The sequence below is a fragment of the Nesoenas mayeri genome, assembly GCF_963082525.1.
Source record: "Nesoenas mayeri genome assembly, chromosome: 17".
NCBI classification, from domain to species: Eukaryota; Metazoa; Chordata; class Aves; order Columbiformes; family Columbidae; genus Nesoenas; species Nesoenas mayeri.
This window is the reverse complement of record NC_137565.1, coordinates 12,807,672-12,823,740: the sequence shown is the minus strand read 5'-3', so window position 1 is coordinate 12,823,740 and position 16,069 is coordinate 12,807,672. Positions and strand designations below refer to the sequence as shown.

General features: G+C 49.0%; 1 protein-coding gene across 8 annotated transcripts in view; it reads right to left on the bottom strand.

Moving 5' to 3' along the window:
* Positions 1 to 598: 598 nt before the first annotated feature.
* Positions 599 to 16,069, bottom strand: part of MTMR3 (myotubularin related protein 3) — an 80,922-nt gene continuing 65,451 nt past the window's right edge. For all 8 annotated transcript variants that reach the window (XM_080355539.1, XM_080355536.1, XM_080355543.1 and 5 more), the window contains 7 exons: positions 15,186 to 15,371; positions 13,684 to 13,854; positions 11,589 to 11,734; positions 9,276 to 10,674; positions 7,052 to 7,162; positions 6,470 to 6,558; positions 599 to 2,487 (listed from right to left, as the gene is read on the bottom strand). In XM_080355539.1, coding sequence (XP_080211665.1) covers positions 2,316 to 2,487; positions 6,470 to 6,558; positions 7,052 to 7,162; positions 9,276 to 10,674; positions 11,589 to 11,734; positions 13,684 to 13,854; positions 15,186 to 15,371 — 2,274 coding nt within the window. In that variant the 3' untranslated portion in view covers positions 599 to 2,315. The remainder of the gene's footprint in view (positions 2,488 to 6,469; positions 6,559 to 7,051; positions 7,163 to 9,275; positions 10,675 to 11,588; positions 11,735 to 13,683; positions 13,855 to 15,185; positions 15,372 to 16,069) is intronic.

The following is a 16,069-nucleotide window of genomic DNA, read 5'->3' as shown; positions in this document are numbered from 1 at the left end:
CTTGCACCAGCAAAACTGAGCTTAACGGGTTTTCCTCTAAGTTTAGGAGCAACGGATTGTTCCTTGCAAAGACACAGCGAGGGGCCGCACTTCTCAAAGGCCTCGGTGCTTCTGCTGAACCTCCAGTTTATCCCTACGAAGGACGGGGAGAAGGAAAATAAAAAATGAGAAAGTGTGTTAGCAAATGCTCCCATGCAAAAGTCTAAACTTTATTCACTTTTATTTATATATTTAACAATTCTAAAGTATTTACTTCTCGCTTTGACAAAAATGAAAAATATAGGAGCACTTTACTCTCTTTAGGAGAGACGGGTTATATACACAGCTATGGAGAGATACTGGTTCCTCCTTTACATACAAAGAAAAATAATATTAATAAAAAAGTGCTTCATCGATCAAAAAAAGACTAAGAGCTGCAAGCATTTATTCACACTGTACATCACAGACCCCAAAACCCGTATCGTAACCTCTTGGCACCTGTCACTAGGAACTGCAGAATCTTAGACTTATTTTTGACTATTTGCACCACAAACCCCGCGGCCCGTGCGCGGAACCGCCCCCCGCCAGCCCCCATCGCCCCCGACCCTCCTGCTCCAGCCGCCCCCGCCGACACCGACAGCAACACCCGCAGCTCCGGCTGCTCGCTGCTCCGCCTTAGGAACAAACGGTTCTGGACACAACGCGGCGCACACTCGGCTCTCTCTTTGCTTCTCCCTCCTGATGGCTTGAGAGCATTTCCAGACCCACAAGCAGGGGAGGCCCCGAGATGCGTCCCCAGAGCCCCTTCCCATGGGACAGGGGCTGTTCTGCTCAACCAGCCTCCCGGACGTTCTGTTTTGTCTCTTCAGCAGCGTAATGATCCTCGCAAAGGGTGCAGGAAGTTCCAAGTCAAAAATAAAACACCTTGACGTTTCCCCGTCAGACCTAATAAATATTCGGAGATGGTTTTCTCTGTGTGATACTCGCTTTGGATGATGCGATGGGACATTCCGAGGAAGGGCGGTGCTCCTTTCCCAAGGTTTCTTAGATTGTGAGCTTTTGGATCTGGAGGTCTCCGATTCTCCAGCAGGATTGTTGGGAGTATCACACGAGAAGCTGGAACGTTGTCTGGTAACACGCTGCGACACAGGATCTCCGTTTCCTCCTCGCCAACTTGCGCTAAGCAGGCTCTATCCAAAAGGGGCCCAGTACCTAACACTCATTTAAAAACATATTCAAGAGTTTCACACTTTAATGAGGTGACTTGAAAAGCGACTCAGGTTGGGGCAGGGGGAAGAAGGGGAATCCACGATGTATTTCAGGTCTCTATTAAACCCTCAGGCTGGTTTTTCCTATGTGGAGAATCTTGAATAGAGACTGAAAAAGGAGGAGCCGCCCCGGGAGCGACGTGCACCAGCGCACTCCCCGCAGCCGACCCGGCCCCAGCGCCTCACGGCCGCTCGCTCGGTGCTTTGGACAGTCTGTTTGTACGGACCACGACAAGCGCACTGCTCCAAAAGTAGCTTTGCATCCAGCACACCCCCCTGCAGACGGCGCACAGACAGAAGTCAGACGTCTTCCACTTTCCCACTCGGTTTTAAATAATGAATTGTGTGCACAGAACTTCAGAGGGAGGCACCAGCGTGACACCCGCCTGGGCTCGGCCACCTGTTCCGTCCCCTCTCGCCACCAGGCACTCCTGTTCCGCAGCCAGCACCGTTCCCGCTCGTCCCCGCTGCAACCGGCCCCCTCGCTGGCGTCTGTGGGGTTCGGAACCCGCCATCGATTCCCCGTCACGCAGCCGGGGTAACTAAGCCCACTCTAAGAACAGAGAGGCAGAGTGCTCTTTTGGGAAGGAGATTCCCATTTCTTCTAGCAGCAACAGGTTCCCAAACAGCAGTTTCTTGTTGGGAAGGAGTGATTGAAAGCACTAGCAATGACGCTAAAGGATTCACGCTTCGCACGTGGGCTGGACTGACTCCCCTCTCCTTTCCTCCGCAGCGGTCTGTCTGCAACAGTTCAGCAGTGGGACAGAAATACAAGAGGGAATCTGGCTCTGGCGCCAGCTCCCTGCCCACCTCTACAATCTTCCAGCAAACAAACATATATATATTATTATATATATATATACACACACGCGCGCAGACACATACACACAGATAGGACAGAAAGGAAACGGGGAATAGCTGGAAAAGGAGAATCCCACAATCCAGCGGTACGTCCCGGAGCTCTGTGTTTCGCGCCCCGACTTCCAAAGCGCGCGGCCCCCGCGTCCTCCCGGCCCCCGAGACCCCGCGTGTCCCCGGCAGGAGCCGCAGCTGCTCCCCGCTGCGCCTTCAGTTGGAGGTGGCAGTGATGGGCTTCTCCAGTTCGAGGTCAAGGCTGGAGCCGCTGGGGTGCAAGCTGCTGTAGCACGACTTGCACACTCTGCTGGGTTCAAAGAGCTGCTGGCTGGGAACGGGCACCTTCTGGTTACAGCAGCTGGAGCAGAAGACGTTGCCACAATTCCTTGCATAAGGAACAGGGGAGAAATGGAGAGATTAGAAACAGTTTGGCAAAGTTATCTTAAGATCTAAAATGACATTAGTGACAGTGCTGGGAGGGGATGGCAGTGGCTCCTCCCCAGCGCCGGGATGGGCGCAGAGACAGCACTGGGCCCTGTGCTGCTCCAGCTGCGGACACTAGCACAGAGCAGCCTGCAGTTCACAATTACAGCTCGTTCAACATTTCCAGCGAGCAGTGACAGCTCTTCTGTACAACCGTTCTCGTGTCAGATAGGAGGGAACGTGCGCCTCCAGGAGCCAGGGCTGACCTCAGTGCTCATCACCGTCACTGCTACTGTGGGGCACAACCACAGCCAGCGAGGGCCCTTCCTCCGTGAGGACACGGGAGTTGTGCTCACACTGCTCGTCAGCCACGTGTTCGAACAATACTGCACTGTGGGAGGAGACAGGAGCCTCCACTCCTTAGAATCACAGAATCATTTTGGTTGGAAAAGCCCCTCGAGATCGAGTCCAACCATTAACCCACCCCCGGCACTGCCCCATGTCCTGAGAACCTCATGTCCGTCTGTCCAGCCCTCCAGGGATGGTGACTCCAGCACTGCTCTGGGCAGCCTGTTCCAATGCCCCACAGCCCTTTGGGGAAGAAATTGTTCCCACATCCAACCTCAACCTCCCCTGGCGCAACTTGAGGCCGTTTCCTCTGCTCCTGGCGCTTGTTCCTGGGGAGCAGAGCCCGACCCCCCTGGCTCCAAGCTCCTTTCAGGCAGTTCAGAGATCAGAAGGTCTCCCCTCAGCTCCTGTTCTCCAGCTGAACCTCCAGGTCCCTCAGCCGCTCCATCACACTTGTGCTCCAGCCCCTCAGCAGCTCATCCTCTCCTCTGCTCTCTCTCTAGTACCTCAATATCCTTCACTCTTCTAAAACTGGTCGCTGGTAAGTCCCAGCACAAAGACATTTTCTTCTGTTTCTTTCAAGCGCACTGCTGGGACATTTAAGCACGGGACAGATGACAGAAATTAAACCCAGTTCTGGCTGATGCAATCCTCCCGTTGCCCAGCAGTCCCGGCTTCTGCGTGAAGCGACCGGCGCCAACAAGGGTTATGCAAAGCCAGAGCTGGGCCAGCATCTCACGCTCAGGAACAACACAGCGCTGCATGGCGAGCAGCTCCCCCGCGATCCTGGTGCTGTCAGCTGGCGCAGGCGCCTCGCAGGAGGCAGAGAGAGAATTTCAATCTGGGAAATAATTACCTTATTTTCCTGCAGCTCCTCCCCCAAACCTGCTGCTGCTCCAGTTTCCCTGCGCACCCTGTCCTCCAACCTCATCCCTTTTCACCTGGAGCTCAGAACAGCACTCCAGGGATCTGAATTTTGCAAGTTTACCTCCACGCCCGATGCCCTTTTGATTAACTCTTTGGCATCGGGATTTGGCGCCATTATTTTGCGCTAAAAAAGATTTGCTGCTGCCAAGAGATCGACAGCGAATTCTGCCGACACCCAGCAGCTTTCATTAATCCTTCAAGTGTCAAGAGGCGAGATTTCCAGATGCCGGTCGCTGATGGGGAAGGCGTCGGCAGCGAAATCCCACTTCTCACTTCAATGGGCTCATTTTCTCCGCTCTGCACGGCTCCTGGTCTCGAAGGGGTAAGCGGAGTGCCAGGAGCTGACAGCGCGTGTCTGCAGCGGGTCTGGAGTCTTCTTAAAGACCCTGTTAGAAATCACTCGCACAACAAGCAGCCCCGGGAGGCATGACACAGAAACCCTGCGGAAAGGCTCTGCTGCTCTAAGGAGATCAGCCAGCAGAAGCGCCGCGGGTGGACGAGGTCAAAAAAGAACCCGAGGGATTAGGACAAGGATCTGTTTGTTGCAGCTCACCAGCTTCCGGACATATGCTGGGGTTTGTTGTTTTATCCTTCTGCGATAGATAATAGCGTTCTGTGCCTGTTCTCCCTCGAGTTATTAAAGCTCTGGACAACTCACCCTTTCTATTGGGGTGGTCCTCTGCTTCGCTCAATAGATTAATAAGAGATGTCAAAAAACACGCTGGAAAAGCGGTCTTGCCCCTCTGAGGGTGACTTAAAATCACGCTACCGACACCTCCTCTTCCCCAGCCACAGCTGTTCACCCATTTGTTGTGACGCTAACCCTCTACACCAGCTCTGCATGACCCGTTACTGCCACAGGATTTTCAGTTCTTCTGAAAGAAGTGGCAGGTCTTTGTCAACACGCTGCACAGCAATATTAGAATTGTTTGATAACAATCCCAAAAACAAAGCAAAAAAAGAATCAAAAATAAAAGCAGAACGGTCAAACTGGAAGGACATTCTCTCCTCGGTTAGAAGTGAAGCATTCGCTGTTACTCAAACACACGAATTACTGACGGTGAGTGTTAGTGTGATCCACACCCCGGCTTAAGCTACCAAAGCCAAGTCCTAAACGTGGAGAGTGGTCTGTTCATCCAGATCTAAATATACGACACATCGTGCTCGCCACCCCCAACTCATCACTAGTGATTTCCAGGCAAGTGAGAAACAAAGAGGGGGAAGAGAGCGAGTTAGTGTGGAGAAGTTACTGGGACAGATGGACAGACAGCAGAGGGGCTGTTGGAAATGCTCACCAGATCTGCTCAACACCTTCAGCGGCCCTGCAAGGAGGGGAGAAAGAGCTCAGCGGGGAACGAGCAAAAGAAGCAAATAGTGGCAATGAAGGAAGCCAGTATTTTTATTTTTACGCTGCTCAAGGCCTTACGGTGTGCGGGTTTCACCTCGTTTTCACTCTCAGGTGAGATGTTGAGCAGGCTGCCCCTGATCACTGGGGTTTGGAAACCGTGTTTTACGGAAATACCCGTTTTACATGTTGGTTCCACCACCAGACGCGCTGTGGACAGCCTGCTCAACCCACGTGAGACCTGACGAATAAACAAAGTGTATTTTGCTATCAGACTTGGAAGGCTGAGTCAGTGTGAGCTCCTGGCGGTGCTGGGGTGTCCTGTGCACCCCACGCAGCTCTGCAGAGCACAGAGCGCGGGTGTCACACGCTGGTCAGTGTGACCGCGCTGATACCGCAGAGAAGGACAAAGGAAAAGAGCATTTTAACTCAGAAAGCCCTTCAGATGCGCACAACTGTATGCTTAGTAATTATATTTTTCATCTGAAGGCTTTGCACAAACACGGTGGACAGGAAACAAAATCAAAGACATTCCAGTTCTGCTCATTCTTCCTGGGTTTGTTTATCAAGAAGATTAAATGGGGCAAAATAGAAAATGGACACAAACCAAGCAAGATGTTTATAATTGTCTGCAACTTCTATAAGCAATGAAGCATCAAAATGTGAGAACTGCCATGTATTTAAATGATGATTCTTATGGTTTTCTCATGTCCAGAAACAAGGAATAGGAATTTATTTGAAACAGAACTTAGAAATCTGATATTCTCTGTCTGTACTGAGACTGGGATGGAATCAAAAGGCCTCTGTCGCCTGCGCTGTCTGGTGCAGCCTGAGCTGCCAAGATGTCTGGCAAAGAATAATCCAGAAAACCTCAATTTCACATAGATGTCCTCGTCAGAATCTCTCATTAGAGAGTGATTGAGTGAAAAGGGAAGAAAGGTTAGAGAAGGAAAGGAGCAGGTTTACAACCAGAAACAGGAAGAAGGTGCTATTCGTATATTTGCAGTATTGAAATACTGAATGCTAAGATGCCAAACTAGTATTTCTTATTATTTACACCCTCTTAAAAAGCTAAACAGCCAGCTGCCTGCAAATGCAGCTTGGGGGAAAAAGGCAGGATCTGTCTGGGCTGGAGCAGATACCAAATCTGGGTTTCAAACAGACCCTGGAAGTGAACAGGAGAAACTTCTGTCCTTCCAAAGCAGCTCTGTGCACTCAGCAGCATCCCCAGCCCCGCTCGGTCTGACACCCACCTTGAGGAGGGAACAGCGTGGCAAAAGGAAGCCCTTTTTTGGTTGGAAAGGGAAGGAGCGGCCCTGGTTACCTGCAGTGGTGCTTCCTGCTGGCCAGCCAGAAGGCGCTGTCGCAGCCGTAGCAGTGCGCGGCCAGGTGGTCGGGGAGCCATCGCGTCACCTGTGGGAAACAGAACCCCAAACAGAGCAATTTAGCAATTAGCGGAAACAAACCCATCTCGTTTGTGCTCACAAACTCGAAGCAAAGCAGCACGAGTGAAGCGCTCACTCTAAGAGCACAAATTCAATCATAGACAGAGAGCTTTCCTTTGAGAGGAGACGCAACAAGCTCCCCTCAGACAGAAATTAAGTCATAAAATCCAATTCTGTGTTTCTTTTCCACACTTTAAAAGTATCCAGGGCAGGAATATTCACCAAGCAGGTGTCCACCTAAAGCTCCTACAAGCTCTCCAGCCCTTCCCCAGCTTCTCCGAGTGGCACAGCGAGCAGAGGGCTCATAGGCACAGGTACTGATTTTAAAGCACGAGAGACGAGTGAAACGCAAGGAAGAGAATTCCCAAGAAGCAGCAGCCGCCCAAAGGCTGGGGGACGATTTGAAGGAGGAAATTCCCATCCTCCCAGGAGAATGAGTGCGACAGGGATTTAGTCTGTACCTCTGTGTCCTGTTTGTCCACCTGCTCCCAGCTGGCTTCAGAGAAAATCTCTGTGCTGCAGCGAGACAAGCAGTTCTGATCCAGATTGCTTTCCGAGTCGGGTATAGACGTCTGTTGGCAAACAAACACAGCTGAACAGAGCCGTCCCGTGGCCCTACCTCCACCCGAACCAAAACCGGACGGTCGTGGGGAGAAAAGGGTCCCTCCTGCTGACAAAGAGCAGGTTGTGCCTGCACTGGGAAGGCAAAAGAGCCCAGTGACTCACCCACGTGGCAGCGAAGGCAAAAGCACCTTCATGAAGGGGACTAGAAACGCCACATGAAGTGGTTTGTGCAGTGGCGAATTGCAAACAAAAACCAAACCCACGACGCCAACAGGTCGGGTTTTGACCCTGCGATGGGAGGATGATGTGAGGCAGAATGGATTGAAACATCTGGGGTTTGTTGTGTTGGCAATGCTGTGGGACTGACCAAAAAAGTTGCGCTTGGTGGCTCATGGTTGCATTTCCAAGGTTGTTTCATTTCCACAACTAAGACCGGCGATACATTTTGTTGGCAAAAATTCCAGAAAATACAAGGCAAATCACACATGGAAACCTCCCAGTTTGAGCCGTATATATTCCATATATATAGTTTTTGGGGAATAATGCTTACGTAGTACAGTGTAGACAGGCAAGAGTTGTATTTTAACTGACTTAAAACTCAGCCAGCCCTTAGAATACATGAAAAATAGCAAGAAATCCTGGGTTAACGGCCTTTTGTGCCTGAGGAACGGGCACCTCTGGAGCTCCAGAAGAAACCCTTCTACTCCTGAGCCAAGGCACAAGTAGAAGGCAGTGACCAGAGCCCTTAAAACGGTGCATTTTGTCGAGAACAGTGTGATACGCAGTTTGTGAAGGCCCTTAAGACCCACAAGTATAATAATTAGCCACAGCACTGATTTCTTTCAAGGAATCCCAGCTTTTTCCAGCAGCAAACAACTCCCCAAAGGGAGCACTCGGTGCTGTTATCGCCAATTTAAATAGCCAAGAAACTGAGTATTTTTTGCAACAAACGTACCTGGGACTATCCAGCACCTCTGCCACTTTTACACAATAGGAAATTAAATAAACTGAAGTTGGAAAGCCCTACTCTTTAAGGGTTGTGCATCTCCTCCCCTTCCCCTTCCCGTCCTTCTCCTCCTCCCCTGCCTGTTGCCCCAAGAACCTCTCCCCTCTTAATTTCTTTTATTTAACTGATATTGAGTCTTAGAAAACCCAAGTTTTGCAGAAACCCCCAGAGCCGTTTGTTCTCTGCATCAGTGTTGCATTCAAGCAATAAAGGCAGCGAATGTATTTCTTTTGGCTGCTTCTTATTAATCAAGACAGGAGAAGAAATTAGGCAAAAAAACAGGTGGGGGAGAAGCAACTTAAAAATCCACCCAAGATGTACAGAGATGTATAGGAACCCTGCTGGCTAGTGAGACCTGCAACTTGGAATTACACTTATTTCTGATTTTAAAATGTCTTTTGCAACCACAACTACATGAATCATTTAATCGCTACAGAAATTAGCGTCCTGCATTTCCATCACGCCTCAATCTTAAGTCTCTACTTTGATGACTTTGAACGCTTTCAAGTAAAAGCCAAATGGTTTAAAAGCTCTCTTACAATTATTATTTGTTGAGAAAAAACCCTCATTGACATAGGGCTGTCACAAAAGCTCTTAATTTGTTCCAGTTAACGAGCCTTGAGCGGGGCAGCCCTCTGACAGAGGGTTTGAGCTACCAGAGCAGTCACTGCTGCATCTTTCTCACCCCCAGCAAAGCCCCATGAGCTCCTACTCTCCTATCCCAGCACATGAAACATGCACAGCCCTAGAAAAATATCTTTGTCTGTATATGAAAGTAACAGGAAGACAAACAGGTTTTGGAATAAGGTCAATGTGCTTGTCTAAGTACGTCCAGGTATGCGCACGTATGCTGTGAAACACCCGTCCTGAAATGAACCTTTGCTTTATTCATGGTCAAACTGGAATACAGTGAAATATTAGTCACCACTAATTGCCATCTGCTGCGCACTCAGTCGTCTGCCCTCTTCAGAATGACCCTGCGAGTTTTCTGAAAGCCTGCAGGCCAAAACCATCCCTACCTGACCAATGAACCGAGAGCTGACAATATGTCACGGTCCAAACCTGACTAACTAACCCAGAGCTTCCAGCAGCGGCCCAGTTACCGTTTCACTCACCACTTCGTCTCCGTAGTCGCCGTTGAGCCGGAAGGAGCTGTTGAGGAACTGGCTCTCCAACCGGCTCTTCAGCTCTTGCACTTGCTTCTTCAAGGTTTCCACTTCTTGCTGATGGCCAGTTTCTATTTGGCGCAGGCGTTGCTGGATGACGTCGGTGTAGACGGGCATCCCGTCGTCGTCCAGGTGGCTCCTGGCAGGCTGGTCGGGGCTGCTGGCCGCCTGCTGCTTCCCCAGGTGGCTAAACATCCATTTTTGGTGCAAGTTCCTCAGGTGAAGCTGCGCGGAGCTGCAGCTGGCCGTGGACACCTGCCGGCTCAGAGAGGCTTTGATCCTCTCGTCCTCTCCGTTCACACAGTGTCCGTTTGTCGCGTGGTATTTCTGAGCGATACTAAACCCCGCGTGCTTCTCTGTCATCTTGTTCTCAGGCTCCAGCTCGCCATTACACACAATCTCGTCTTTACATTCAGCGAAACGCAAGGCACAAGGGGAAGGCATCGGGATGTGTGTGTTGCCGCTACCAGAAGTCCTATGTACTTTTGTTCCCAGTTTTTGAAGTTCTAGCACACTCTCCCCCTCCGGCCTGTTTTCAACAGTTCGCGGAAGTTCATCAGCGCTGTTGTCGATCGGGTGAGGTCTGTGGCAAGGAGCCCTGGGCAGGAGCTCTTGCTTTGCTTCATTCTCTGTTAAGGTTTCCGTAGAACTTTCAATGTTGGATGTTTTTGACTCGCGCGGGATTGTAAGAGGTAACGGAAGGCTGCTATCGTACAGGTTCTCTTCTTCTCCTTCCAGTTTGCCAACACCTTCTTCCTCCGGATTCTTTTGAGCGTCTCTATTTACAAAGCCCTCCCCAGGTACAGTCTGTAGCCCTCTCACCTGAGGCAACTTCTGGAGAGCATTGCTGAGCTCAGAATGCTCATCCTCTTGTCCTTTCAGCTCAGAAAGACCTTGGGACACTGGATGCGGATTGTTCATGAGAACACCTGGATCCACCTCGGCCTTTCCACAAAAGTCACCGCCAAACCCATGGAGATTTTCAGTTCTCTTCTCCCTCTCCAGGGCCATCTCCTCCCCTTTCCCTACTGTCTCCAGGTTACCCCTTAAATGCTCCTCTGGACCAACATCATCTTTAGTGGCCTCTTGCAAAATGTTCTCCATCTGTCCCTCCGCCACACCAGCTGCAACAGAGAGTTCGGCTCCCAGCGGAGCGCGGCCCTGCTTGCTCGGGCCGTCCCCATCAAAGGGATCGTCCCCCGCGTTGCCGAGGCTGCTCAGCTCCAGGGACCGGCGGTGCTCCTGCCACTTCTCGTTGATGCTGGGGTCGCTGCTGCGCCGGTTGGTTGTAGGCACACTGCTGTCACAGGCCGTCGTCAGGTTGTCAAACGATCGTGTTTTTGGTAACCTGGAAAGGTACAAATAATCAGAATCCAAAGTCAGGCAATTTTATTTTTTTAAAACATTTATCTACTATGGTTTAAAAACTCCCCCCACAATTAGGACAGTAACAATCTGCTAACTAATGGACTTCTGTGAAGTGTTATCTAGGAGCACATTTTGACCATCTGTAGCTTCAGTACTTTCTTTGTTTGCCATCAGGAAAATATGATCGTTCAGACTTCAAGCATTCCCAGAATAATCCCTTTACCACAAAGCACAAATGCTTAGAGTCTGGTCACAGCTCCTCGTTAACATGTGCTCAGAATCATTGTACAAAAAAGTAAAGAAATAGTTATGCAACACAGAAAAATAACTGCAATTCAAGACAAGCAAACAAAAGCTGATATAGAATTATTGAATGTCCTGAGTTGGAAGGACCCACAAGGATCAGAGTCCAACTCCTGTCCCTGCACAGGACACACTGTGTGTCTGAGGGTGTTGTCCAGTCTCTTAGAATCCACCACCCAGGATCTCTCATGCCTGACTATCACACTTCTCACTGCCATCAAGAAGGGAATAGGTGGAGAAAGCCATTTCATTATGGTTAGTTTATCTCTACAGGCAGGATGCTCCTGAGAACAGAGGAGAAAGCGTGCTCCATCTCAGCAGTGGTCTGATAAAATCTCTGTCACCCACTATGCAATATCCAGAGCTTAATTCTATTTGCTAATCTCTCTGTTTTGCCATCGCCCCTGAAATGTAACAGCTTTCAAAACTGAAAAAACAACATGCTGCTTTTGGGTCGGTCAGTCAAACAGTCCCACCGATCAGCTTGTCAAAGATACTCCCCTCCCACCACAAGTATCATCCTCTTTATATCCCCCAAGATTCTCAGTTGATCTTACTTTACAGGGTGGGGTTTCTGGGCTCTAGGCTCACCTGCCCAGAGGCTGATCTTCAGGGCTAGAGCCGGGCGCAGGGTATGGGGCGCAGGTGTCGTCGGCGGGCGTGGAGGGGGACGAGCACGGCAGGTACACGGCGCTCCAGAGCATCAGGTTCCGCACATGGCACACGGGATACAGCACCTGAGAGGGGAGAGTATGCGAGGTTCAGAAACAACCAACCGCTCACTCCCAGGGTGCAGAGAGGTGTTCAAATCTGATCAGGGTAGTTCATTATTCAGGTTTGCAGCTGGGAGGCTTTGCTGGATCTCTAGGTAACTCTGAAGGCTTTAATAGCTGCGCTTGGATATATAATTATGTTTTCTTTGAGAGAAGGAGGCTGAGGCGTAACAATAGTGGCTTTCAGCTCCTCATGAATGACTTACTGCAATGTGCTCTGTGAGAATCTACACCTTAATAACGCTGCTGAGCAACTGAACCCACTGCAGAATCCAGCCGCCCATTGTTAGCGCAGAGATTTCCTCGTACTTTGTGTTACACACGAGAGCTGAACTAATAACCTCCCTGTACAGGCTTCAGTTCAAAGCTAAGCCCGTCTTTAATGGAAGCACTCAGATGTTAAAAATTAAGTACATGCAGAAATACTTTGCTGAAGAGGCAGCCTGCTCTTAAAAGGGATTCCTGGCCTGTGGAACACGCTTTCTATTTCAGTTTAAAAGCGCTTTGATAAATTCCACTGTTTTCCCAGGCAACTTTCTCGTGGCCAAGCAGGCAAGGGCAGGGAGCAGCAGGATTGGCGGGCACTGGGCGGAGGGTGGGCTGGGCTCACATTGGTGGGTGATGCTCCTAAACAACTATGATTTTACAAAAGATGTGGCTACATCACAGAGGCACCTTTTAAACACCGAAGCCAAACCACAAAAAGACAAATACAAGACAGGAAATGAGCAAAACTCCCTCATATGGATGAATTATCCTAATTAGCTCAGCACTAGCGTAGCATTTGCTGACAACAGAGGCCAAGTCACTGAGATGGCATCTGCCCAGCGAGACACAGGACACGAGGGCAGCCCGAGGCCAGGCCTGCCCGCTCGCAGAGCATTCTCTAAGCTCCTCCTGAGCAAGGAAAACTTGAATTTTGAAGTCCTCACAAGCTGTATTTATCTGCAGTGTCTCCTGTCACATCCACTCTTACAATGACAATGTCAGGTTGCAAAGGGCTCTCTCTGCTGTCGCCCATTGCGATAACAAACAGGATCTGTGCGTGGTCGGAGTGCAGGCTGCGCGTCCCGTGTCCCAGGGAGGGTCAGCCATGGAGGGCTGCTCTGAATGGAAAATTAATCCTTCTATCCCAAACATAGCTACAAACTCTCTCCTACTAAGCCAGGTTTTCATTTTACTCTCAGGAACAATTAAAAGCCACACCTCTCGTACACAAAATCATCGCATAGTCCTTACAATTAGGTTTATGGTATCTGATACTTCTATAAACATAAAGGGCGTAAATATTTGTAGAAGTCTTTGCTGTCCTAATCATGATGACTTTTGCTGACTGTTCATATGTCCACCACACTGTGTCCCTCAATGCCTGACGTGCCCTCTTCTCAAATACACAGAGACGTGACTCTAAGTCCCTTCCAGTGAGCTATGATGGAAAAGCCAAACTGAAAATGTGAAAGTATGAAGAGAAACAAAGATAGACTAAATAATCGACATTACTTTTTCTGTTTAGACTTAAGATGAATATAGGCAACACGTCTACTTTGTGCACAATTTTATGATGCTCCTCTCAAAAGGTCTATTTGTCAAACACCAGAATATTTTCCGTTACAAAAAAGAAAGCAAAATATTTAGTTACGCATTTCCAGCGGAGAGAAATTTCTGAGGTTGCATTTGACATTCCTCAAATACCAGCAAACGTAATGCGAGACCTGAAAAGTCCGACTGAGGAGTGTTCAAAGGCAAGCATGGACAAGAAGAGCTGAGCTCGCTCTTCTGTCAACGTCAACCTCTGCACTGTTTTCATGATGACATTAAGATGTCCCGAGGCTACAAGCCTGGGTGTTTCTTAAGGTACGTGCTTTTGAGAATGTTATACCTGGAACACTACGGGACTCTGCGCGGATACGTACGGATTCGGACTGCGAGGAGTAGAGCAGGTTTTTGAAGGCTTTGTTTGCTGCCCGCAGCAAAGACCAGACAGAGCAGGTCCGTTCCTGAGTGTGTTTTTCTCCTCTCTCTTTCGCATTGTTGCACAGGAATGTACCAAAGAGGCAAGAGTAGGTGTGCTGCACCAATTTGACCTGCACAGACCAATACAAATATCATCATATGGCAGAAGACATCAACTTAATGTGAGAATCAACATTCAGGCTTAAGAAGCACCAGATCCTTCCTCTGCAGGGCAACCCACCCCCCCTTCCTAAAGCCTGATCCAGAAATACACCTGGCGTTTTTTGCATAGCTCCTCATAAACCAATTGCAAAAAAATTCAAGCACACCAGAGTCCTTTAAAACCATAACCAAAAAAATTCAGGACAAAATAGAAAATATAAAGGCAAAATATTTGTTCACAATCACGTATAAAAGTCTTGCTGGTGGAAACTCACAGCCTTGCAGGATAGGCAAAGAAGAGAATCAGGCCACCTGTTACAAAACATTAATGCAGCACAGAAAGGCAAAGAATAGCGAGGAGAAGTGTTAATTTGTGTATGTTGGTACAAATGCACACAGCACACCCACCCTGGTCATTATTCACTCTGTGCTGTGGTGCCAGGTTGACAAAACAGCTCAAGATGAACTTGAAGCATTTAAATGACTTTCATGAGGTTAGTCAATCATTTAAATTAAGACAAGTGTTTCAACACTCTAATAAATTAGGGGGGGTTACTGTAAAAAGGCCAGAACACTCAGGGTATGTTCGCACACGGCCCCTGCAGATGAGCGGTGAGCTGTGGAGCCACTCACAACGTTCCGGATCTCATTTCACAACCCAGCTAAGCCGGGACTGTACACAGACTCAGTTACGTGGCTGAGCTGGCAGGTGGCAATTCAAGTCAATCGCAATCACAGGAATATGCTTGAAATCTCTGAGTGGATCAGACACTTTTAATTCTTCCGATTACGGGTCCTACGGTCAGTGAATGCCACTTTCCCAGAGACCTGCTGCCTCGAGGACTGACTGAGAGCATTCGAGGCAGATTTCTAACAGGAGAGCTGTCCACAAAGAAAACAAACACAGCTCGTCTATCCTACACGTTTTCAGCAGAAAAACTGAATGGAAAGAAGGATCAAACTATCACTTTTATCATGCTGATTTGATGTATTATACCAGAGTTATTTCAGCATCTCTGAAGTGAGACTATTAAATTTATATAATCTACTTCTTTAAAGTTAAAAAAAGTCTTCAAGGGTGCCTCTCTGGTTTTAAGAGCGAACAGAGCTCAGGTCCCATGAAGTACACAAGTACTTTTGTCCACTGTGTCTGGGCAGTTTCCTGTTTCCTTTATCAGGTTGCAGGTTATCACAGACAGGTGGGAAAATCAGACACCCCTCGGGGCTCTATGGGATGTTAGTACTGGGTACCGGTTTAGCAGCGCTCTATAAAACAGCAATCTCTCAAGCCACAACTCACAAGGAATGCTTCGTTAAACTCGAAAGAGCAAGGGAACTGCCTCTGGAGCTGATGGACGCAGTCCAGCCACTGTAAAAACACCGGGCAGCGCTCATTTAGGTCATCCGAGTTCTCACCATGGCCACAGCGATCTGCAAACTTGTGGCCAAAATCCAGCCACTCCGTCTCCACTAGCACCTGGAAACCCTGCAGAAACGCAAAAAGGACAGATGAAAAGTTCCTGTTGTGCTTTGGTTCCGTTTTCTAAGATAGTCCGAGACTCACGGGAATCACCTTATTACTGTGTCCTCACTCACTCCCATTTCCCTTCAGCACTGGCCCCGTTACTTGTCTTTCCCGCTTTACCCAACGCCTCTGCGTTCTAAAATGCTGCACCATGAAATTAGGACAGAGATGAATTCCCAAGTCCACATGAACAGGAGAGGGAATAAGGCAGGTTAAGTCCTCAGAAGGGAAGATCCTGATACGAGACCTCTCTTGGCCAGGCAGGGGCGAGCAGAAATTCCAATCAATCAAAACCCTCTGGATCATGGTAACCAACACTCAGGCAGGAGGGGAAATTCCAAAGCTCCCCCTTGAAAATCAGATTTTTTTGTCATACAAGAAAAGAATTGATCTACAAAAGGACATCCATGCTCAGGGCACCTGTTGGCCCATGTAACACAGTCACAAGACTGGTTAAAGGTCGAGTTGCGGGATTTGTTATGCAAATGAAAAGGGCAAAGAACATTCCAAAACAGAGCCCAGCTGAGCACCTCATCTTCCAGGACCTAAAACCCGCCACAGGTTAAGAAGGGTTCATTCTCAGTGGAATGAAAAATTGTGCAGCGTGCTTAGTGAGTCAATGGCTGTAATTAGAGCAAAAATAATAGCAGGGAGCTGAA